Source organism: Stegodyphus dumicola, chromosome 3 (assembly GCF_044657685.1).
Source record: "Stegodyphus dumicola isolate Sdum_Otavi_A_Nest chromosome 3, ASM4465768v1".
NCBI lineage: Eukaryota > Metazoa > Arthropoda > Arachnida > Araneae > Eresidae > Stegodyphus > Stegodyphus dumicola.
The window spans coordinates 52,734,555-52,760,521 of NC_140770.1; the positions used below are offsets into that span (position 1 = coordinate 52,734,555).

At 33.7% G+C, this 25,967-nt stretch overlaps 1 protein-coding gene across 1 annotated transcript in view; it reads left to right on the forward strand.

Moving 5' to 3' along the window:
* The first annotated feature begins 1,780 nt into the window (after positions 1 to 1,780).
* Positions 1,781 to 25,967, forward strand: part of LOC118191496 (blastula protease 10-like) — a 49,867-nt gene continuing 25,680 nt past the window's right edge. Inside the window, exons 1-6 of the mRNA XM_035362303.2 lie at positions 1,781 to 1,941; positions 4,533 to 4,618; positions 14,684 to 14,764; positions 18,969 to 19,115; positions 22,135 to 22,185; positions 23,836 to 24,010. Of these exons, the coding sequence (XP_035218194.2) occupies positions 4,553 to 4,618; positions 14,684 to 14,764; positions 18,969 to 19,115; positions 22,135 to 22,185; positions 23,836 to 24,010 (520 nt within the window). The 5' untranslated portion in view covers positions 1,781 to 1,941; positions 4,533 to 4,552. The remainder of the gene's footprint in view (positions 1,942 to 4,532; positions 4,619 to 14,683; positions 14,765 to 18,968; positions 19,116 to 22,134; positions 22,186 to 23,835; positions 24,011 to 25,967) is intronic.

The window sequence follows — 25,967 nt, forward strand, 5'->3', positions numbered from 1 at the left end:
ATACTATAATAAATCTAAAACAATGTACAAAAGGAATTAAGCAAACAAAACAAAAAAGAAACAGTTTTTCACAGAAGATTCAGTATTTCTCATTCAATTAATTCAGTTCTCTCTTCGCAACAAGGCAAAGATACATAAAAACTCAAAATATCTATATTAAAAATTACGAAGTAAATCTGAAACACTTATTTCCTCGAAAAAATTCCAGAAAGGATTAAGCAGGATTTAATTCGTAATCATAAATGAAGGCGTCAATCTTTGTTTTTGCGAAGCTTAGTCTCTCTAGATTGGCAACAAATCTACTATTCTGCTGTTTCAAATGTAAACAAATATGTCCGCCATGTTATTTAAAAATTAGGCTTAACCGCACTTAAACAGCTTTTAAATTGTTGATAATTGTACAAATATTGCTTGCAGATTTACTAAACGCATAAAAACCTCAACCGGAAAACAAGAATAATATAATTCAATCATTTTTAAAGCAAAAACATGCACAGTTTACAAACATATAAGAGTAAAGAAATTGAGATCACTGAGCATGGTAACAAAGTAGATATATATATAAATATATATATATAGTTTGGCGCGGCAGATTGCAACCAAAATACGATTTGCACATCTACATGTTATAGCAGTCCAATATACAAAATTTCAGTGTTTTGAGGCTACTAGTTTTCGAGTTATGCGAGATACGTACGTGCGTACTTACTTACAAACGCCACGAAAAATTCTCTTCAGAATTCATTTTAAATCAGTTTTATAATTTTTTGGAGGAACAGAATCTTTCATTCTGTCCTTACGTACAAATGTCACGGAAAACCATCGTTAAATTGCATTCGATAGCGGTGAAAATGGGTATTTGCGTTGAAATATGATGCCTGAAACTTTTCGCAATTATATTAGTTTCTTTTTACTTCGTACAAGAAGTAAAAAACTGTTAAACCTTTTTTATTCAAAGCTTTCGAAAATTTTTCTTTATTGACTCTCAATAGAAGGGTTAATAAAAAAGAGCATGATTGTTACTATTTCACTGGTTCCCGAGTCACCTGGATTTCTATTATCTTTTAAATTTTACTCTTTCTTAAAATAAATAAGTTTTTTCCTTTCATTCTTGACGAAAATTTAGCGTTGCATAATTAGTGGTTACCTACATTAATTCTTGAAATAATCTTCTCACCCTATATGCTTGCTTTTTATTTTAATAAACTCCTAAGACATGTACAAAATTTGAACTGTTATTCTATTCTTTATCAAATCATATTGAGAAAATTAACTCATAAAAACATTTAACATTAAGTAAAAGATTTTCTCTCTTTTTATTATTATTATTATTATTATTATTATTATTATTATTATACAAAGGATTTGAGAAACTCAGTATTTGAGAAATACGGAGAGGATTTCGAGAATATTTCAGGATTCATACCATTTCTAAAAATATTTTTAATCTAAAATTCTTAAATATTATAAATACTTTTAATCTAAAATTCTTATAAAATTCTTAGCTAGTTAAATCCTGTTCTTAAGTACTTTCGTATCTGTTTTTCCTACCAAATGTACAATTTATGCATAGTAGTAGTACATGAAGAAAAGCATAATGAGTTATCAAATACTAAGTGGAGAATTTTATCAGCATTTTTGTTTTTCTTTTTTCTTCGAGCGCATGGTTTTGGAAGAAGAAAAAGAGTAACGACTTATGCCATTCAAGTTTTTATTTTTTATTTATGCGAGTATGAACTGGTATTGCTAGTTGGGCGCTTCTTTCAGAGGCCCCTTGGGCTGTAATATGTTTGCAACGAAAGTTCAGTGTTAACAAACTTCGTGAACTCACTGTAAATACTCCATGCTTGTCGGGCTTCTGTTGTGCATTGTAAATAAGTTATAACTTCCTACTCTTACTTTTATGGCATTTACCTCAGGATATATTGAATAATTTAGAAAGTACGTTATATTGTAAACTTTTTGTGTATTTTTATAAGTGTGTGTTTTTTGTGCCTTGATTTCTGTTAATATAAACTTTAAACTCAAAATTGAATATAGTTTTTAATGTCTTAAAATTTAGGAAAATAAGACCATATTATTAATTTTATTTTAATTTAATTCAGTTTTTATAAAAAATATTTACTGTTTAAATGCTTGCAATTTAGCAGCTTGCATAAGCAGCATATGGAATTTAAACAATTTTTTTGGAATAATTTCATTTATTACCGTCTGCTCTTAATACATAATTATGATACATGTGAACTATTTTAAGGATCTGGTTATATTGTATTGTTTCATTCTCTGAAGTCAAATAGTGGTATGCTGAAGATTAAATTTAATTCTGATACGTATCTTGATTGAAATTCCTGCAGACATATTTTTAAAAAAAATTCTGGTATTATGATATTTAAAATAAATTAGCTTTAATTTTAAATGCATATAAAAACTGATTGACTTTCCTTCTGTTTATAAAGACTGACCATTTAAAGCAAATGTTAAAAAGAAAATTACTTTCAGCTAAAATTGTTTTTACATTGAATCAGAACAGTTTATTTATTGTATGTTCTTAGTTTTTTTGGCCTTTGCTAATGAATAACTACTCACATTCAGAAAATTAATTTAACTTTCAAATCCTAATTTCTATGCAAATAAGTTCGCTATTTTACTTAACAAAGTGTAAACATCATTTATTTTTATACTTATCAAACTTTTTACTTTGAATCAGAGCAGTTTATCTGTGGTATGTTCTTCAGTTTTTTCCCTTATTATGTAAATTTTAAAAAAATAAATTGCTAATAAATAACTATTCACATTCAAAAAATTAATTTAACTTTCCAATCCAAATTCATATGCAAATAATTTCGTTGTTTTACTTAATTAAGTTGTGAAAATTATTTATCTTGATACTTATCAAACTTTTTATTCTACACATACTAAATTTCAGCATTTTTTATTGTAATAATAGTTTAATTTCGTTTCTTTTAACAAATAAATTGTTTCATAGTATGAAATGAAGAGTTTCAAATTTGCTACACTTCTAATAGCAGGGTAGCCAAATTAGATCTGTCATTTCTACTTAATATAATTAGATTTATTGTAATAATATATAGGCGCTTATGCTATAACATCAATTCCTTTGTGTAGAAAGCAGTTTTTGTTCAAGGGTAGAGTTTAGCAGTTTTTATAACATTATTTTACTTTAAAAGAGATATAATATTAGTTTTATGAGGCTGTAATAATAAGAAGAAAACACGTGTCTTTGTTTTATCTTTTAACCGGTATTGTATTCTGTTGAAAACTTATCCTTCAGTGCTTGAAGCATCGAGTCCTCCGTGGCCTGCCCTGCTATCGCTGATGGATGGCATGTTAGATTTACTGCTGACAAATCGTCTAGCTATTTCACCACTCTAATCTTCGAGCCTGACTATTCGGAGGTGTGATCACTCAGCTTCCCGGTAGGTGGTTATCCGTCCTTTCTAGAACTCCCTCAATTACCGGAGCTCTCGTTGGGTGGATCTCCGAGACATTCTTTTTGGCTACATTCAACAGTACTATCCTTGAGAAAAGGGTCCAAATTTACACTGCAGGCGAGTTCTGAGACTTTGATTTTTGCTGGCTTTTTCCTTTCCAGTGCACCGTACACAAGTTCTGGACATTCAGGCTGAAGTATATACATCTGAAGCGTCGTTACGTTTCACAGATGGTAGATTGGCGTTTATTACCAAACTGTTGAAGGCCTGAATTTTGGCTGGACTTCGAATGCTCAACTTCCTGTTTCACAAGCAGGTGGCATTCACTTGCTGAAATACCCAAAGCCAGAAAGCAGTTCAGATAAATCCTGCTTATGAAGGAACCTCAAAACTTCAGACTTGATAACACGACAGTCTGACATTAGTCCATTAAATCAGTAACTGGAAGAGTGTATGCTTTAGACACCTTTCTGTTTGGCACAAGAATGAAATAGATCCCACCCGGTTGCAGCGGCAATCCTTTCTTCAACGAGAGTTGTAACTTAAACGGTAGGTAGCGAAATAACTTGAACTGAGGCAGTAGGGGAATTTAAATTCGGAATTTTATTGATCCTCGGATAGAGTGATCTTACTTTTTAGATATGCGAAAATGGCAAGCTTTCAGCTATCCACTGAACTATCTGTCCATTACCACCAGTTTTCGTTATATTTTACTTAAAAATTATTGCAAAATGTCTTTTAAAAATATGTTAAACATTGCTTAAAGCTCTTATATTTACTAGTTTAAGAGTTGCAATATGATGTATTCAGAGTAATCAGTGTGATCAGTATCCATATATTAGTTAGCCATTACATCATCAAAAACAAGGTGAACTACACAGGCGAACGGCTTTTCACTCGCGAGAATTGCTGTCTTAAATATATTATATGTACTGAGATGGGGAATATTTTATGCGTAATTTACTTTAGAAAGGAGGAAACCATTTATATGTATGCTTGCATCTCGTTCATAATTACTTTTGCAAAGATATAATCATTCGTAATCTTTTAAATACTTCTTCTTCATTCTTTTTCCTCTAGAATCCTAAAATTTCTGCCTCATGGTTTTCATTATGGGAAGCATTCGGAGTAATGTTTTTCTTCTGCTGACTGTACTTTTATTTTGGGTAAGTTATAAAAATTCCTCAAAAACATTTATACATGTTTAAAAAAATATAAAGGCAAAAATTTACTTATAATATTTATTTTTTAATTTTTGAAATGATTTTGAGAAGAAAAATGTTTTAACAAAAAATTTTCATATAAAATTTTTTTAATATTTTTTAGTCCCTCCCATCCCAGGGGAATGTCTTATAAAATTTATTATTATTATTATTATTAAAAATAATATAACGTTAGATCTATGTAACGATCTTTTAAATCTGCGGAATAATTTTAAATATTCGAAGCAATACTAATTAACGTTATTTAAGATCAAATTAAATACAATAATGCATCGCTATATATTCATAAAAATCGCATATATTCTCTTGATTTATTTTCAGCCAAATTTTATTTTTTGTGTTCAATCTTACCTCCCAGGTTTACGAACTGTGAAAGGGAGAAAATGTCTCCAGAGGGCAGAACTATACCAAAAAAGAAAACTAGTAAGGGTGTTCTCGCTTTTGTGGCTTGAGTATTCGAAACTTATGAGGGTTATGATATAAATATTACAATCCTAACATTATAATGTGTTTAGACATTTTATTTAGTGAGTGTGAGTTATATTAAATTATCACATTGTTTGAAATATAAATTTAAAGAATAGTGGTTCTGTCTTCTCCATTCGATCAGTCATCCCAAAGAACTACCAAAGACTGGGTTCTAGGACTCTTTTAACAACTTTATGATTTTTGTTAAAATTATGCAGACATCGAAAGCAACTGTTTTGAAAAATACAAATGAAAAAGCATTTTGTTATGTTTTTATGAATGAAAAAATTTTGAAAGCTTTTCAATGATATTTTGAATGTAAATATCGTACAAACGAGTATATTATGTAGTATAAGTAGGTATAGTTCGACCCTCTCAAGCGCAACCCTGGTTGGCGTTCTGCCAAAAAACATAGACTCGCCCAAAAGGGGTGGTATTACTCGCTGCGACGTGAAAGGTCTTCTCTTCTCCGAAAAGAGCTATGCTGAAGGGAAAGAAATTCCCGATCCTTCCACTCTATTTTGAGAATAATTCGGTCCAAATGACGCATGCGTGTTTGCGCTCGTGGTCGCGGATGAGGCGGTCGAACTATATATCAACGTGTGCTAATTTCAAGCACGATGGTATAAATTTATTGATTATGTATAAAACCCATGATTCCTCCAAAGCATACTATTTTCTGACGATCAGCCAAACGTCATTATTCATGCACATTTTCCTTTTCGAAAAACAGCTATCTCATATATTTCAGAGACCAATCATTCTTACAGTTATCAGAGCGCCATTATTTTTCCAAAGGTAAAATGAATGGCTGCTTTAAGTTGTATTTGATAATTGTGCATGGAACCAAATGACTCTCTATTGACAAAGGATTGAAAGGACAGCTCAAAAATCTGTTTCAACTTTATGCCAGTGTCGATCCTATACATAGGCATCCTAAACGAATAATAATTTAATCAAATCATTTCCCTCTTGATTATGTGCTATTGCGAATTATAGTCTTCTACAACCTTATCTAATGGCTATTGCCTGCCCATGTCGTTCCTACGCCTTGTCGATCCTGCGCTGGTTCGACCATATGCAGTGTCCATTGTATATGTGTGACAACTCTGTGCGGGTGAAAAATGTGAATTAATCCTTTGACTCCTTACAACGTCTCTTTAAAATTTCTATTATACCGTGTTGCTCGTATGCCGGTAACTGTCGTTCATATGCCAGTGCCGATTCTATGGCGTGACTGACCTACGCAAAGTCTATGCAGTGTCGGTTCTAGACAGTATCTGTCATAAGTAAGGCTTAGAGTTATATAAATTAACTTCAAATTAAAAAATCAAACATATCAATCGGAAGATGAGAAAAGTCGTAAGCAGAAAATCAATATATATACGTATATATGCAGTGCACCGGGAACAACTCCAAGCGTCTGTGATAAAACATCTGGTAATTTAATGTAATGTAATATATTATAAAAGTCAAGATGAGTATCCAACCAATCAGTAAGATGACGTGAATTCCACCAAGTATTTTTGTTATACATTATAACAATAAAGTAAAAAACAAGAATACTAAAACAAATAGTGAACCTAATGCGTAAAGTATAAAAATAAAAAATAAGAAATCACAAATACATGGATTAATCTCCCTTGCCTGGAGCTTCACAACAGAACTCGTCAAGAGAAAAGTGTTTTGAAGCTCCATACCAGGTTGATCAACTAGATAGCTAAAACAAGTTTCGTTCCAACTAATTCACTGAGACCTGGAAGCGTAGAACTTAATCAAATAGTCAAAGAATTAGTAAAATTAAGAGTCTCATTGAATTGTCTCTTTCCCCTACCTGTTTTAGCTGTCTAACAACAAAAACAAGTGAATTGCGAAAGATATTTTTAAAAGACAAGTTATACGAACAGGCCTTTAAAAAAGAGTATCTATAAAACGTGAAAATCGGCGATACAAAGCCGAACCGCTAGAAACACTCAACGCCATTAAATCAAATCACTAATAATCACAGCACAACTGGCCTTGAATAGGTAGACACGTTCTAAAAATCAATTTCTGACACTCTTGTTTTTAAATAGCACTTCTTTCTATCTTAATATGAATAAACGCTCGCTGTCTCATTTGTATTCTGGCATGAAAAGCGTGGGTGAAAAGAGAGTAACAGAAAAGTAATCATATTAAAATGAAATATTAGATTACAATAAATAAATAAACCTCACATTCTCTTACGACGTGCTGTTACATGAAGTAATTTAATTCAGCTCTGTTAGTTTAAGAGATTGCTTGGAGAGATAATGTTGCAGTATAAGAACTAAACTTTAATTTATAAGTAAACTATTTTATAAAAATAGTATTGAAGTGTATTAAATGTTTTATCCTTTCTATTGATATGAATTCAAAAAGGATACACGAAAATAGAAGCGTATGTTTAGTGGTTTGAATTAACGCATTTGAGCACAGAGAATGGATAACAATTACCACTTTACGCTATTTTATCTTACTTACAGAGCAGCTGGTTCACTTGGAGATAGTGCTTATCAGACTGTTTAAACCAGTGGTTCTTAACCTTTTTGAGCCGCGACCCAAATTTGAGAAAAATGTTTATGTCGCGACCCAAAAATAGTCAATATTTTTTCATTGCTTTATTTTAGAGCATATTTGTAAAAACCTTTAATCTTACAATGATGACTTATTTAACTTACAATTTTTTTATTTTTTTATAATAATAAAGTTAAACAAAAGTACTTTTGATCCAACAAAAATTTAATAAATAATCAAGTGTTTTTAATATTTTTATTGACCAAACTAAATAAATTTAAAACTTTTTAAAAATAATTGAAATTTAATCTTATAATAATATTTTATACGCTTTTAATGAGAACCTTGTGCTTGAATACATTTTGAAAGATCTGCAAACCTGGGTTGAATGCTTGTCAAGGAGCACCTTAAATCTATTTCTGGATTTAACTTGTTCCGGTGGTTGTTTTTGATTACACAGAGAGCCGAAAAACCAGCCTCACACATATATGTTGTTGAAAAGGGCAATAATACTTTTAGGGCTTCTTTAACAATTATTGGCTTTTCGGTTTTTAGATTTAACCAGAAAGCACATAAAGATTGAGTGTTTTTGTAAAAATTGTATCGAAGTGCTTGGTCACTTTGAATTTCTATTAATTGTTCTGAAATTGATTAATATTAACAAATTCCTCATGCAAATCACTTACGTCAAAATCAAATAACATTCGAACCCAATTATAATAAAAAACATGGTCTGCAGGAAAATACCGATCAAAGTCTGCTATTAGTTTTTCTAAATGATTGATAATAATTTTCTGTATTTCAAAATCTGTGATATTAATATTCTTGTCTTCAACAAGTAAATTAAGAGTCGGAAATGAAGCAAGTTTCTTTACTTCAACCTTATTTCTCCATAATTTGAGTTTATTTTTAAAACATGTAATTTTTTCAGTTAATTCAATAATAGTATGATTACGTCCTTGCATAGACGTATTTAGATTATTTATTTCAAACAAAATATCTGCCAAATAAGCAACTTGAGTAATCCACTTCAACTCGGAGAATTTAGATGCTAATGGGTGTTTCTTTTCTCTCAAAAAAAAATTCGACTTCTGTCCGCAATGATAATACTCTTTGAACAACTTTGCCCCGAGACAGCCATCTAACTTCAAAGTAATATAATAAATGTTCGTATTCTGCACCAACTTCTGAACACAGTTCGCGGAAAATTCTACAGTTAAGAGCTCTTGATTTTATAAAATTGACTACCGTAACAATTTCATCCAAAACGATACTTAATTCGGGCGATAAATTTTTTGAAGCAAGATTTTGTCTATGTAAAAAACAATGAACCGATAAAATTTGTGAATTCATTTGTTTTGCTCTTGTCGAAAAACCCTTTTGAGATGCTGTCATGGCAGCTGCACCGTCGGTGCAAATACTGAAACACTGATTCCAATTTAATCCTTCTTCTTTAAAAAACGAATCGACAATGAGAACTTCACCTCTAGTTTTTGTTGACATTGATTTGCAAAATAAAAAATCCTCCTGTATATCTGTTAACCCTGGATACCGCACGTAAACCATTAGTTGAGCATCGTTACTTACATCTGTCGTTTCATCCAGTTGAATACTAAATAAACCAACAATTTTTATAGCAGAAATAAGTTGATTCTTAATATCAAACGACATATCATTAATTCGTAAACGAATTGTATCATTTGATAATGGTACCTTTTGTAATTTCTTTGAAATTTCATCTCCGCACATGATACGTGCCATGTCAATGGCAGCAGGTTTTATAAGTTTTTCAGCAATATTATGGGGTTTCTTTTGTCTTGCAATATGCCAAGCCACATAAAAAGAAGCAAGTGTAGCTTGTTTGCTAGAAATTAGAAAACTATTACTACTTGGTGCATCTAAACACTGTCTTTTTAAATCAGCTTCTTTTCTTTCGAAAAAAGTACGATCTTTTCCCTCAAAGGAAAAATTTTTATGTTTTGCATCAAAATGTCTTTTAAGTTTGTTCGGTTTCATCGATTCATTACTTAGTATTTTACTGCACAAGACGCGTTGCGGCTTGTTCATTCCTCCATCATAAATGCAAGTAAACCCTAATTCTAAAAATGCTTCCTTGTATTCACGTTTTGCCATTTTAGGGTGATTACAATTTTACAATACGCACTGCAGCTTGATCACTCCACTTTTAATAAACAGACAAAAATTGTTTCTAAAATGCTTGTATTCACGTTTCAGGATTATTACACATTCCACTGTTATTCACAACATAATACACAGAAACGAGTTTTTGACAAAGAACTTGCAGCGGAGTGCAACTTTTTTACGTAAATATCATTAATATGCAAACAGAAATTAACAGAATACAATTTTCCGTTATTACTTCTTTATTCACACGAGTTAAATCGATAATATCTGCTTACATGTTTACAACCAACGGAAATTCCCCGGTTTCTTAAAAGTCGAAGTAAAAGTAGCTGATTGAAAGCGCTTTTAATTTTTACCAAAAGGTGTCACTACCGGAGAATGACTATGTTACCTACAACCTTATTGTGTCTGCGCGCACGTAAAGCAATGGTGTGAGTATTACCAACACCTCATAGAAGAAAGCTATAAGACAGAAATTGGATGTCACTTCTAGAAGGCCATTCGCGAAGAGCGGTAAAACCAATGCATTGTTTTAGAGAATAACTTGTATTAGAAAAAAACTCTTCAAGTTTTCTCTTCTAGTAGGTGTTGGTATTACTTACTTTTGTATATTAAAAGTTTTTTTTTTAATTTGACTTAGCGCGACCCAAAAAATATGCTTCGCGACCCATAGGTTTAAGAGCCGCTGGTTTAAACCCTGCCAATGATTTTAATTTTGTTCGTTAAGTAAAAAACAAAACTTCGATTGCAAGATCATTACATATCTCGAAAAGGAAAGTAAATTGTGACTTCTAAATTGAGCTTATGGAAGCCCTAGTTGCCGTTAGAACTACGGTTATAAAATAAAAGTGGCCAATCAAAAATTTCCAATATTAAGGAAATAAACTTAGAGAAAAAAAAAAAAAAACAAATTTCGGAAATAACCATCAAGTTTCTTACGGAAAGCACAAATTGCTATTTCTTATTTTAAGTGAAAGCTATATATTTACCTGTTCTATGATGCATGTGTATCTATTAATATGCTTATTAAAAATTACAGGAAAGAAGAATTTAATAACACAATGATTATTCAAGACTGACTCGTTTATTTCTCTTTGTTCAGACTTTGAATTAATGCTTATTTATGCTTTAATTTATGCTTACTATTTAGTAAATATCGTTGGCAAATAAATTGAGTTTAAACTTCTTTCCTCAAACAAACACTGTTTTAAAGAAAGTTCGAAATCGAAATCGAGTGAATGGTTAGGCGGCATTTAGTAGCCTCTTCTACTTTAACAGTGTCTGTTGGAGATATGCCGTAAGGCGTTGGGAAGAATTAAAAATTAAGGTGATTTATACCGCACCGACAAAGGTGAAGCAGGAACATGTGCTAATGCACCTGAGTTGGTCAAGTAGACTTTGGAGAAGGAGAGTTCAAGCATCTTGGCCGCCGTACACGCTGTGATGTACCTTCACTAGTTAAAGAAAGATGATACGTCGAGGCCAGTCACGTGGGTGGTCATCCACCCAAGTACTGACTCCGAGCTCTGCTGCTGTAAACAGGGGAACCTGTGTGTTGAAAAACTGAAAAGAAATTGTAAACATAGTGAAATTCCCTCAAATGCTTCTAAGCTGGTGATTACTCTTCACTTTCAGCAAATCTCATCAGTGTCATTGCTGCTTTGAACTCGGCAGTAAACTTCTCAGCCGTGGTTTTTGCAGCGCGGATCTTCTCAACGTGCTCAGCCATACTGTTCAGAAATTTTTTGATTTTAGGATCTTGGATCCAGTTTATGATATCCTTGTACTCTGTGTGTGGGTTTTTCAATTTTTTCTTTACTCTATCACTGTAGAGAGGTTTCATCTGGGTTTTACTGCTGTCTTCCTCTGTTTCGATGAATTTCGGAAAATCTGCCGGCGTAGGGATCTTAGCTGCTGGCTTCGCCTGCTGCTTCTTTGCTTCATATCGCTTCTTGTACACGGGGCAACCCCTGTATGAACTTACATGCGGGAGTGAGCACTTAGGTTTTTCTTCTGGCTTTAGAGGGCATTCTTTACTTCTATGGTGCTGTCCACACTTGCAGCATCGCTCAGGATTTGAGCAAAGATGTTGCGAATGTCCATATATTCTTGACATCTATAGCATCGAATTACGCGTTTTTTCGGGGCAAACTTCTCGATCTTGACATTAACACTTAACATATTGTTGAGTCCATGAATTGCACGTCCTTCCTCCGTTTTCTTCAGCTCCAACAGGAAAATCGGAAGTTTCTCGATAGCGTCTCCTCTTCGTCTGGAAAACTGCTTGACTTTACTTATCGGGAATTTCCTTCTCTCCAGATCTGCCTTCATCGTGGATGGGAGGCCCTTAAGAACAACCTTAATAGGTTTTTCGCTGAATAACTGGAAAGCATGAAATGGTATATTTCTTTTCTGAAAAACCAGAGTTGCTTTTCTGTAATCGTCTACTGACTTTAAATTAACATATAGTAGTTTCATTTTCATATCGGCTTCGAATTCTTCACTGCAGGTATTGATGAGGATTTCATGAATTTTAGGCCAATCCACTTCGCTTTGCTGGAAAACTATTGGGGGTGGAGTTTCCTCTTTTTCGGCTCCTCCTTCTTCTTCCATACCTCAAATCGATTAGCTGCTCAAATCGATTTTCCGTCTTAACTTCCATTGGAGCTTCGTTTTCTGATACTTTCGCGGTTTTCTTAGGAGAAATCCATTCTTGTTCCCTGCTGTCTGTTCCTCTTTCAGTTATCTGCCCTGGATAAAATTTTTTCGTGAATGTCTCTACATCCATCTCACCAGAGTCGTAGCTAGGGTTTTCAGCGCCCAGGGACAACTGAAGATTTCGCGCCCCCTACTGCTTGCCAAGGATGGAAAACATTTAATTCTAACATGTCGTAGCATCAGTTTGGCGCCCCTTGGATTCTGCGCCCGGAGACAGATGCCCCCTTTGCTCCCCTCTAGCTACGCCCCTGCATCTCACCCTTAGTTCTTTTATGAAAGTAATTGCAAATTACGTCAAATCCAAATTCCGCAATCTGGTCCCGAATTTCTTCTTCAGAACATGACTTGAATTTTGGGATGTCCTCATCATTTCCCATTGATAAATCTTCTGGTGTCTGTTCATCAGTAGCTTCTTCATTCGGTGTTTGAATGTCTCTTTTTTCCTTACGAGGTTTAACATCTTTCTTCTTACTTGGTTGTTCGCTTTCCGTATCTGACATAGTTTTCGCCTTTTTCGCTTTACTTTTCTTTTCTTTGGCCATAAGGATGAAATCCTCTTTCTTCAATGGATAGGTCTTGTTGGTTTTGGACGAACGTTCGCTTCGGTAGTCCTCTTCATCAGAACTATCGAGTGGTGTCCTATAAAAGGACATTTTTGTTTTTCGGTTTCGCAAATCAATGACTTATTTATAGACACAAAATTTTTAACTACACATCGCAAAGGAAAAAGAATTCGTGTCTCACTACAATTCTTTCATTCCATGCACTTTAAAAAAGTTTAAAGAAAGTAAGCTGAAATATCTTTATATAGTATATAAGCGGCTAAAGTGTGTGTCGCCGATAGTTTATTGTTGCCACTCGGAAACATGAGCGCGGAAATTAACGTTTCCGCAGTTTTTAATTAATATCTCGGCCGATTAAAGTCGTACGAAGATGAGAACGGTATCGATGGGTTCGGAGAATTTTTCTGAAATCCGAGGATACGCGTCCCGAATTTCAACTCGGCGCCGTTCCGTAGATATTCTAGAAAAAAGAATTTGGCACGTAGCCAAATCCCTCTAATAGGGAAAACCCAAGAAAGAAAGTGAAAAATGTTGGGAAAACGTAGGGGAAAATTAGATTTTAATTATTATCTCGGCTAATTAATGTCCCAAGAAGACGCGAATGGTCAAAATGGCGTGCCGCGGACCTGCGGAATCCAACGGTGTGCTTCGCTAAGCCAGGGAGCCAGCCGTTTCGGAGGAGATGATGTCACTTCACCCCATGTTGTTACCATGCGGCTTAAGTGTCTGTTTGTCGCCGATAGTTTATTGGTTGCTTGCGTGACTGTACTAGCCAATGGGATGAAGTTGCCACGGCACAGTGTTGCCGTTTCAATTGAGACATAGACAATTTCCTGTAAAACTTGCCTTTGCTATGACCATCAATAAGTCTCAGGATTAAACGCTTAAGCGTGTTGCCATTTTTTTACCTGAGCCTACATTTGGAAACGGTCAACTTTATGTTGCCTGTTCAAGAGTTCGTGAAAGAACTCTAAATTAAACGTAAACTAACGTAAAATTTAAAACACTTTATGGTCCTCTGCAAGGCGAGCTTAGAAATGATGGAAAGATCTACACAAATGTTGTGTACAAAGAGATCTTTGACATGTGAATTAACATTTTATTATTTAAATCACCTTTATTTGTTGAGTTAGCAGTGGTTCTTAAGAAATGTACCGTCAGTGGTTTCCTTCATTGCCCTCTACTTCAAACAATTAAGCAAGTAGAAGGGGAAACCCCGTGGGGCAGTAAGCAAAGGGGCGTCCTCGCCGCCTACCCTGGGTAATTCAGTTTAAATTAGCAGACACCTTTCCACAAATCATTTTAATTACAATTTATAATATCTAGAACAGCGGTCATTTCGTGTGACCGCCGGGCTTTCTAGTACGTATATAAGTCATCACCGTTAGTTTCTATTCTTAACTCCACTGTGATTACTTTAAAAAAAAATAAGAACTTCTAGTAATCTTGTGCATATTTCTTATCTGACCTTTTTAAGGTCTTAATTTCGGTCTAATTGGTAGAGTCTATATAGTAATATTTAGTGTTATATATATATATATATATATATTATAAAATTAATCAAATTTGAATTTTCTAGACTATTCTAATGACGTCTGCTACACCTGTACTGAATAGCATGAATGAAGACGCACTGGAAGACGTAAAAGAAGAACCACCGGTAAGTCTAGTAAAAATATTTTAATTAGAATGTTCATTCCTTTGGAGAACAAGGATATTATCTAATTTCAGTGAGCATAGTTTGTAAAATTATTTATAAGGTATACAAAAAGGATAGTTACATGGTTTACAAAAATAATTATAAGATAATTTTTTAAGCTTTTCATGCTGATGCACAATTTTAAGTACAAAAGTAGAGAAATAGAAGTAATCTGTTGGTAAAACATTTTTTTCTACTCGTAGCTCTAAATTGTTTCTGTTAACTTGTAAAATAGGCAATTTAGATAATTTCAGATAAAATTTTAAATTCAGCAATCTTACTTCTACATGCATTAATAATAATGCTTAACCTGCAGTAATGCTGAATAGTATACTTGGAAATGGCATCGACTATTTACGTCTGAAAGAAAGAAGCGGAAGTTTACAAAATCTCTAATGTGAGTAGCAACAATGTATTTCAGGTCTTCATAAACCTGAAATCATGAAAAAAGAAAATTTAAAATTATACTTAAAGAATAAAAAGTGCAACTTAAAATTAAGGAGTACAACGATTTCCTTTAAAAATTTGGGCCCACCAGCGGTCGAGCGGTAAAGTCTCTGAACACTTGGTAGTACGGTTCGAGGTTTAAATCCTGAGAACGGGCTGGCTGCATAGGCGTTTTCGTGGTTTTCCCCATATGTAACGTTTATATGAGCCAGTTTTTCTTAGAAAGTCCTTGAGGAAAGCATCCCTTTCCTTAGGAAGACAGCCGTCGAGTGTTTTGCCATAACCAAATAAACTAAACCAAGCCTCCGAAATGTTGAAAATGCAATAATTTGTTGAGATTGTAAACTCCTACATTAGTACTTTAATTTAAAAATCAGTAGAAATTAAATGTACCTCCCTCAAAAAAAAACATACACCATGTAACCCGTTTCTGTTCATTACAACTCCTAAAACATGTGTTGATTCATCAAGAAACACGTAAAAGCATTAAATCTCTTCCTCTGCTTTTCGCCAAGTCTCCAAGAAGTAAAACAAGGCTACGACATACACCAATTGCTAGCTACTACATAAATCATTATCAAAGAGAAACGAACCTTTCGCACTAGCATATCTTTTTCCAAATAGAGATCATAAGATGACCAAAAGGTCTTACAAAGGAGAAAAAATCTATGCTTACTATTTAGCTAAACATTTTCTATTCAATTTTCATTTAATAAGTTTAATTTCATTCAGTTCTCTCCTAAATAAAATGTGTTTCGGAACTGAAAGAATTCAATTCGTAATTGAAAGAACCCATAGATGTCATATAATTAACTGAACACAAATAATGTATAATACAAATAAACCAAAAGTATCTTACAATCATACAGGAAATATGCCATTTACGAGTACGAGCAAAGGACGTCTGGTCCGACTGGAGGTCCGTAACATAAAATTCTTTTAATGAGGAACAGAACATAGTGAAATGAATGACATAACGCATATCTGTAAGGACATTACAGTATAAGCCGCGAGCAATACTGGTATAAAAAAAAAAGTACTTTACCATAAATTGGTGCTCAAAATGTCCAGGAAGTTGAGGATATAAACGACAGCATTTTCAATCCACTGCTTAAATTCGTTCGGTATAGCAACGAATAGAACACAAACCTCTGCCTTCAACGGAATGCGGCTTTGTCGGAATATCTGTCAGGATTATGTTCTCTGATAATATTCTTCCTTTTAAATGAAAATGGCTCCTTTGTAAATGAAACTTATATTAATATATTCCAAGTCTCAATAGAAAATGTATTATAACTATCTACCGACTCCTCACTATGACCTCCGGTATCTGCAGTTTAAAACAATTTATCCTGTATAGCATTCTCAATAATCCATAATTTTATACCCGTCGCTCTACTGAAAGCGGCACGCCGTTACGTTCTTTCCGTTTCAGTACCTTAACTGTCATACTCGTTGAAACTCGAAACGTTATAAACATTCTTGTTATCTCGTCTCTTTTTCTGTATAGTTAAACCATCTAACTTCCACATCATGATCGTATTAATATCCAATGTCCTGTATCTCGTAAACTAAGTGTTTCCGGTTATATGTAAATGAAATCAGGACCGGTGCCAGAGCGTGTGCAGCACCGGCTTGCAGAATTTAGGGGAGGCAAAACTTTTAGAATTTTGGAAGGAACTAAGCCTGTTAACCTTTTAAAAACCATCTACCTTTAGAACTTTTGGTTAATTTACTTTTGGTTTATTAGAAATATCAATAGCTTCCCACCTTTCGCAACACATTGTGCTTGTTCGATCGTTGATATTTAGTGGACTGTGTTCTGTAGACTTGCTGTAGCACACCTTCAGTAGAACTTAAATCTCGAAAGATTAATCTTGACTAAAATTCTTTTATTTGCTTCTTACAAACGTCATGTAGGCTGAAGGATAGTAACTCAACAAACACGGAGAAAACTTGAATTCTACCTTGCTTCATGAAGGCACGCCTCAAAAGCACATCTACGCCGTTGGAGCTACAGTAGCTACCAGCTGAAGCTCTAAGCGATAGCTCAAAAAAATCTAACTAATTTGTATTTGTGCCGCTTCTCAACTCAGTCACTAAATTTGCATAACATCGAACGTTATTACGTTCACGTCACATTATTCTAGAACAGCATTATTCATTGATGTTGTCTGATGAAATTTCAATTTGGAAATATGTTCTCAAACTAAGGCAAAACTTTAATTTACATTTCAAATTACAGCGAAAAATTGCCAGTCAGAATAACAAAATGGACGATTTAAAAAAATAGTACACTACTTAAATTGTATCTTTCTTTCTACATTTTTAATGACACAAAAATGTATATATTATTTGCAATATATACATATGTCTTGCTAAATTTTATAAATATTCACAAAATTTCAGTTAAAAGTCTAACTAAACCAACATCGTATATTATTCAGAGCACATCGTATCATTTAACATCGTATACTATGCAAAATGATATTTTAAATTTATCTTTCAAATTCTAATAATGTATTGTTCGTCGCAAAAATGCTTTGACAGATTTAGAAGCAATACACATACTTTTCTAATATCGTTTCATGCAGAGATTTTTTTCATTGTAATATTTTTGCACGATTCATCATTTGAAGTGCTTAACTGCAAAACTATACATCTCTATGACGTTAAGAACAAAATAATAGAGGCTTATATGTTATTGCAGCGCAAATAAAGAAGGCTTTTACATTTTTCTGTATGACAGCACATGTGTTAGGCATGTAGGGTTAGCATAAATGATTCATTCATTTTGAAAGGGCTATATTTTCAAAAGTATTACGGGTACGCACATTAAAAACATTTGAAAAGAACCACAAACTCACAATTTTTTTTTCAGTATTTCACCAAGTTTCCCGGATACGTGGAATGTTGCTTCATCGCTGAATATCATATTGGTCAAATCTTCGCCCTCCAATGTTGAAGCAAAAATCTATTCGACGGACGTAATCCTCCGGCTTTAATTGCTGCAGGAGCTACACATGGTACGGTTTTAAAATGCAACCGTTGACGCAAAAATCTTCCACACAGATTTTTGTGGTATTCCGAATATCGTCAATTGACAGGACGGGCATCTGGACAACACCCAAGGTACGATTTGAAATGCAACCGTTGATGAAAAAATCTTCCACACAGAATTTTGTGGTATTCCGAATATCGTCAATTGGCAGGACGGGCATCTGGACAACAAACATGGTTTGAAATGGAACCGTTGACGCAAAAATCTTCCACACAGATTTTTGTGGTATTCCGAATATTGCCAATTGACAGGACGGACATCTGGACAACAATGCTACAAAATGTATGGAGTGAGCCTGATTATCGTCTAGACGTGTGTCGTGTCATCAAAGGAGTACATACTGAATATTTGTAGAGGGTATATAAACTTGGTGAGTTTGTGGTTCTTTTCATTAATCTTTCATGTGTGTACGTAAAATACTGTTGAAAATATAGCCTTTTCAAAACGAATGAATCATTTAAGCTAACACTGTAAAATAAATTACTGGTGTCTATATTTAAATGAATTTAGTCTGTTCTTTTACTCGGAGCAATTATGCGTTATAACTCAGATACATTAATGTAATTATATCACAAAATTTTAGCAATTCGCTTACAGATTAAATGTCTGATTTCCATATATGAATTTAATCTGCATTATTCTGTTATGCAATCATAGATAAGACTTGATCTGCCTCCCGAAGTTTATTTACCACCAAGGCAAAGTAACAGCTGCAGTGATGCAGGACACCAACATTACAGTTCCTCCCAGGAAGACAGGGAAGATGATTATGTCATTTTAGATACAGAGGACAGAGAAGCAGAGGTAAAAATTTCAGTTTCCTGAAACAGTATACTCTTTTTTCCATTAAATTACTATGTTTGTTTCGTGATTCGAATGTAAAAGTCTACCAGGATCAGGAATTATGTAAGAGTAATGAATCGAAGAGAAATAATTCCCTTTGAATACTATAATTAATTAAAGCTGAACTTTGAATTAAATTGTGTTCATCTGCTACATTACATTTCATTAATGCGGTTATTATGATTAGAAAAATTATTTGCATTTAGAGAAACATGTAACAAATAAATAATTAATTGAGAAATTTGCAAAACAATTGCGGCGCCATTTAATGAATAAAATATAGAATGGAGTAACATTTTTTTAAACTAAGAATCTGTCCCTTCTTAAAAAAGACCCAGAGTGTATTTTGTAAGAATTTGAAAGGAAACAGGAAAAACTAAAAAATTTCAGTTTCAGTATATAACTGAAGTTCACCAAGCATAGTAATTCAAAAAGTCTAAAATATCTCCTCACATGATCAGGCAATTTAAAAATGAGACCGATACTAAATAAAAACAGAGAATTCCCGTAGAAAATTATTTAAAATGCTTACTTATAATCTATATCATGCGAAACATGAAAAACAAGACTGATGCTAATTTAAAAAAAAAAATCTGAAAGCTTTCAGATTTTGCATTACGCCCAAAGAGCGGCGATTTTTTAGCGTTTTTTGTATTATGTTTATTTATTAAATATCAAATTCTTTACACTTTAACCATAAAATTCAATTCAACACCAATATCGCAAAATAATTTTTTAAAAGAAGCATATCTTTAGAATTTCCGATACACAGTCTCGCGCGCTGGAAATGAATTCCCCCCGTACAGTGTTGCCATTGCTCGCTTTGCAATCGTTGAATTTATTAGTTAAAAATTCTTTAAAGTTTTACAAAATATAAACTAGATAATTAAAAAATTCCAAATTTGGACTTCCAGATGCCCATATCCAAGTGGAGGACTACGTTATTCAAAATTTGATGTCTCTAGGTGCCGTTGGTTTTTCAGAGGGCGAGAGCATACATTCATGCAGATTTTTCATTATTTAATTTCTTTAAATATAATGTAGGGTGATAATATTTGGTGGCAAAAATTTGAAAAATGAAACGCCTTTTATAATAAATCAACGCAAAATACCAAAACGAAATTAGTATCCTTTCTGGGCAAATTGCTCCTTTGGGCTAATAAGGAGTTACTATGGGAAATGATCAAAAATATGTCCTCAATGCGGAATTTTGTAAGTGACCTCCTTTCTTACCACATAGGGACAGTGCCCACGTCCACCGTCACTTATCATTTATCACTTTCTTACCACATGCCTTCGTGGTTAATAGAAAATTACGTACGTCCGGCTAGCAATTGGAAGGTCCAGAGTTCAAGTCGCGGCGATGACACTGCGGTATTTCTTTGGTTTTCTGACTTCAAAAAATTCTAAATTTCATTTACAGTTTTAAAACGAGACTGATGCTAAATAAAAATAATGACTTAAATCTAAATAATTTATTTGGAGCGATTATCTCTGAAACTTATGTGTTACTGCGTATGACTTCAAATTTTATGGAATGATTGCTGATATTCAATTAAAAACAATTCTACTTTCAAAACGTTCTTCGCAATTTTCTGCATTGCATATAAGTTATAAAAACCGCATATTTTTTTTAAGAAGTGGCTTTAATTTTGAGGAACAGTAAACTGTGATATGGTTACGACGAATAAACAAAATGTGATAAAAATTGTACATGCTTTTTGGACAAAAACTCTCGAATGACGAGCTCTGCGAAGAAGGATGTTACAACTGTTTTATTCCGTGTTTCACAGAAATGCACACTTTGCTCACTGCGCACAAATTCTCCATGCGCAATTATTTTGTAGTCGTACAGTACATTGAGCATTGTTTTTATTTTCTATTAATGAAGTTTTGAGCTTCAGGATATTTACCAAATTTTTCTTTTGGGCCTAGAGTTTTCCTTTTAACGTAAAATATTTTAAAAACCAATATTTTTAAGCTTTCCAGGGCATTATTTAAGAAATCTGGATATTTCTCAGTGCAAAAATTACGCATCTTGACAAGGCAATGTAACATAAATTCAATTTGATTTATTACATTCTAAAATAATCGACCAATGATATCATCTTTCCAATACACGCTCTCTAAAATTTATTTCCTTTCCAGTTAGATCGTAGATAAGATAACTATATTTCACTCCAATAAATCAATCAAGTTTTAAATTGCATATTATATTCTGTTTAAATTATTATAATAAAAATAATATCTATTAAAAAAACTGAAAGGTTTCAGATATTAAACTACTTCCAAAGGATCGGTTTTTTTTAACGTTTTGTGTGTTACCTTTATTTATTAAATACCATGTTCTTTGCACTTAAACCATAAAATTCAGTTCCTTAGCAATATCGCAAAATAATTCTTAAAATGAACCTATCTTTAGAATTTCCGATACATAGTTCCTCAAGCTGGAGACAAAAAGGTTTTTTTCCCCGTAGAGTGTTGCCACTGCTCGCTTTGAAATCCTTGAGTTTGTTAATGAAAAATTCGCTAAAGTTTTACAAATATGAAATCGATCATAAAACAAATTCCAAATTTCAAATTTGGTCTTCCACATGCCCATATTCGTAGGAGAATTACGTCATTCAAAATTCGATGGCTCTAGGTACCGTTGTTTTATCACAATGCGAGAAATATATATACATTTATGCATATTTTTCATTATTTAATTTCTTCAAATATAATGTAAGACTCTAACACTGGTGGCAACAGTTTGAAAAGTGAAACGGATATTTATAGTGATTCAACGCAAAATCGCAAAACGAAACTATAGTCCTTCAGGGACAAAGCCTCTTTTGACTAAAACTGCATTTTTTTAAGTTATGTTTTGCATTAAGCCTTTTACATCATAAATGTGCACATAATTTAAACTTTGATAAAATATGTAAGTCATTAATAGATATATCTAATGAAATGAGCCTTAAAAGGTTTTTTTGTTTAGTTTCAGAATACGAAAGCCAAAGAAGATCTCAGAGAGCTATCAATTGACAAGGTAAGAAAGAATTTAACTTTCCAATCAAATCAATAGCCGCCAAGAAATTAACAGGATAAATTAAAAATTTTCAATTCAAAATTTATGTGAATGACTAAATTAAAGCTCGATATTCCATCTCACAACACTGAATCAAAATGAAACTCGACTTTGGAAGATTAAATAAACATTACTCTAATTTCATTCATTTTTTTCACTTTTTTTTTTTTTTTTTTTTTTTTTTTTTTTGCGATTTTTTACTAATTGAAAATTAAAGTGAGAAAAACCGTTAGGTTTTTTACGTCAGTGTTATTCCCATACCATTTTTACAGGTTTTATTGATTAACAGAAGACGATTTTATAGAAGTGATGACTTTATAACTCAAGATAAATGTTTTAAAATAGAACATGCATGTTCTAGGTTCCATAATTCGGAATTGTTCTCAGTAATAATATGCAAAATTTTTTCGACGTTGCCTCTTCCTGACATTATCCTCCGACTGGTGATTGGTACTTTGGCAGGCAGCCTGGGGTTGCTATTGCTTTTGGGGGTTATCGGGTCCAGCAGTTTAACTTTGACAATGCCATTTAAGTGGACATCTGAAATGCCTTAAATTTGAACGGGGAATTAAACCCCATCTGTAGGAAATGTAATGCTGATCATTTCACTCCTGGACATCTTCTCACCTGCTTGGGACTTATTTCGTTTTGGATTTACTGACAATTCTTGGACTCATGGATCTGGTCTAGCCTAGCCCAATGGCTAACCAGTTAACATCAGTAACACCAAAAACAACAACAAAAATTTGTTTTCAGTAAAATGTTAATACTGTAAAACAATTTTTAAAAGTGCTGAAAGAATTCACGATTAACTCCTGGAATTATTAGTTGTTCTGTTCTATAAAATCAAAATATCAAAAATTATTAATTTTCTTGGCTTGTTGCTGTCATTGTACTCTTACATCTCACCATTTTTAGCTGCCTGTCAGATTAATCTTAATCAAAATCGTCTGTATCATTTTTGTTTCTCCTCTTCAATATCTTTTTATTATTGTTGGTGAAATTAATTTCCGTTCCTCCGTGATTTTTATTAACTCTTTTTTCCAAATTTGAATGCTACATCATCCCTCTGGGCATCAGGATATGATTATCTAAAGTTATAAGATATTTCTGCCGCTTTCTTAGCATGCCTTCGTGGTGTGGTGGTCTGCACGCTGGGTGCGCATTCCAGAGGTCTGTGGTTCGATTCCCGGCGAAGACGTTGCAAATTTTTCATCTTTCCAGCTTCCAAAAAAATACTTAATGTCTCTACAAAGTCATTCATTTTGTGTAAATCTTTTGAATCGCATCTTTGAAAGGCTAAGGCTTTTCAAATTAAAAGGTCAGATGGTTGCCAGATATCACAGTTATATCTGTTTGTTTTTCGCAGAAAAATGTGTGGACTTTTCCGTTTAAATGAACCTTGTTTAATAAACTTGTATTTTAATATTTTTGTATTTCGCATCCGGAAAATATGCGGACATTATTTATTTTTTTCAAAATATCTCATAGGGATTAGGATGTTACAGGTATGTTGGTAAAATTATGCATGCAATATTGCTATATTGAAGTCTTTGTAAAAGAAGAAAAGTTTTAAATATTAACTAAAGTTACGTAATTAACGTTTTTCAGTTACTTCTTTTCGGAGGAAATCCAAGCTTTACAGAGACAGGGGAGAGAATCGTGGAAGGAGACATAGTGGTTCCAAAATATGCAGATGACCACAAAGAACTTTCCCACCGGAAGGGGACCATCAATCTTCTCGCACTCTGGTCACGTGCTACCGTCTATTACACGCTACATTATTGTAAGTACATAATAAAATTATTATTAACTAATCTCTAATTCGCTTTTAGCCCTGATATTTGCAAGAAGGATAGAATTAAAATCGCAGTTATTCTTACACATGGGCGTCTAGGAAGTGTACCGCTCTTTGGCATCAGGTCAGAATCCATCCCTGTGATTTCAAGGTTTATAAAATAAGGAATGTTTTATAAGAAGTCTTTATCATACTAAGATGTTTGAAAAAGAATTTTTTTCGTGAAACCTTGCCATCGGCATATCTTTTAACCTCTTGGATAAAAAAATTTGCAAACTGTTCATTTTTTCATTTCATGTATGAGGCATTTTCTCCCTCCATTTTACATGCCTTCGTGCTGTAACGGTTATCACACTCGGCGCGTATTCGAGAGGTCCAGGATCGAGGGCATTGCACATTTTTCACATCTCCCTGCTTCAAAATAACCTAATGACTCTACAGTGGCGACCGAAGTAAAAAAGGCGGTGGATGATGATTCTCCACCACCAGGATTTGGCGATTGGGTCCCGTAATCTTCAGTCGCCATTTAAAAGTGGGAGTATATAAAGTATTTTCTTTCTCTTTCAAGCATGCTTTCGTGGTGTAACGGTTAACACACTCGGCGCGTATTCGAGAGGTCCAGATTTCTAGTACCGGTGAGGGCATTGCCCATTTTTCATTATTTCTGCTAAAATAACCTAATTTCTCCACACAGCTAAGATTAAGGTTGGCCTGTTTTGAGGTTTAGTAACCTATCTTCTATGAAATTAACACAGCGTATATTTCTCTAATCTTGATAATCTAATTACTACATAAGGTAGTAGACTGTTCACACATTTTGCTGGGGGGGGGATTTGAAAACCGTTCCAATGCTTCGCTATTCTTGGGAAGCTGGAAAAGACAATGAAATTCTTCCCACCAAGGCTACATAAATTTAGTTAACTGAACATGTCCAGAAGTAAATTACAAAATATATTGTTTACTAGTTTATAAAACAAGTGACAAAATAAATGTTAATGTATTTCACGCGAGACTTCAACACATGCGCACTAAAGTATGGACGAAGCAACTTCTCAGTAATACTTTTTATATATCCAGAAGACCTTTTCAAAGTTCCCTAAGCTCTACAGAAATAATCGATGTTCTTGCTTAATTTAACTAAGGAGTTAGAATACGACGAAAACTTCCATAACTCTCCACAGCTACTGAGAAAAACGTAGAAAGGCAAATCTCATACCGAAGACTAAGACAGTGCTAGCCTGTACATCAAGAGATTAGTAGTTTTTTGTATTCTTGACGTCTCCTCACTAGAGAATTTGATGTTTGCATAGGTGTAGTCACTTTTACTTTTTAAAGAGAGAACAAGAAATATGATATCATTCATCAAATATGAAAGAATGAGTTTTCTTTGTAGGCGATATATTAATAGTGTGTAGTGGTATAATATTAAATGGCTCATGTTCCTCCTCATATCCATGAGAGTCATATAAATCCGACACTCTACAGAAGATCGTATGTCCTTGTGTCAGGGAGACCCTGGGGAGTCCCTTGCCCCTGGGGAGAGTTACTGGTCCTGAATTTTCGTAAATGGATAACAACTTTCGCTCTTACAGGACTTGTCTTAAATTTATACAAATTGAAGATTTTCTTAGAAAGGTCTGACTGAATTTGAATCCTGCGAGTAATGTCTGATTTTCGCAGACAAGCAAGAACTGGCGCCCACCAGCGACCGAGCGGTAAAGTCGCTGAACACTGGTAGTTCGGTTCTGAGATTCGAATCCTGCGAACGGGCTGGCTGCATGGGCGTTTTCGTGGTTTTCCCCATGTGTAACGTGTATACGAGCCAGTTTTCCTTAGAAAGTCCTCCACGGAGGCATCCCTCCCCTTAGGCAGATAGCCCTAGTGTGCTGTGCCATAATTAAATAAACCAAACCAAAACCAAACGAAGCAAGAACTCTTTTCCTAT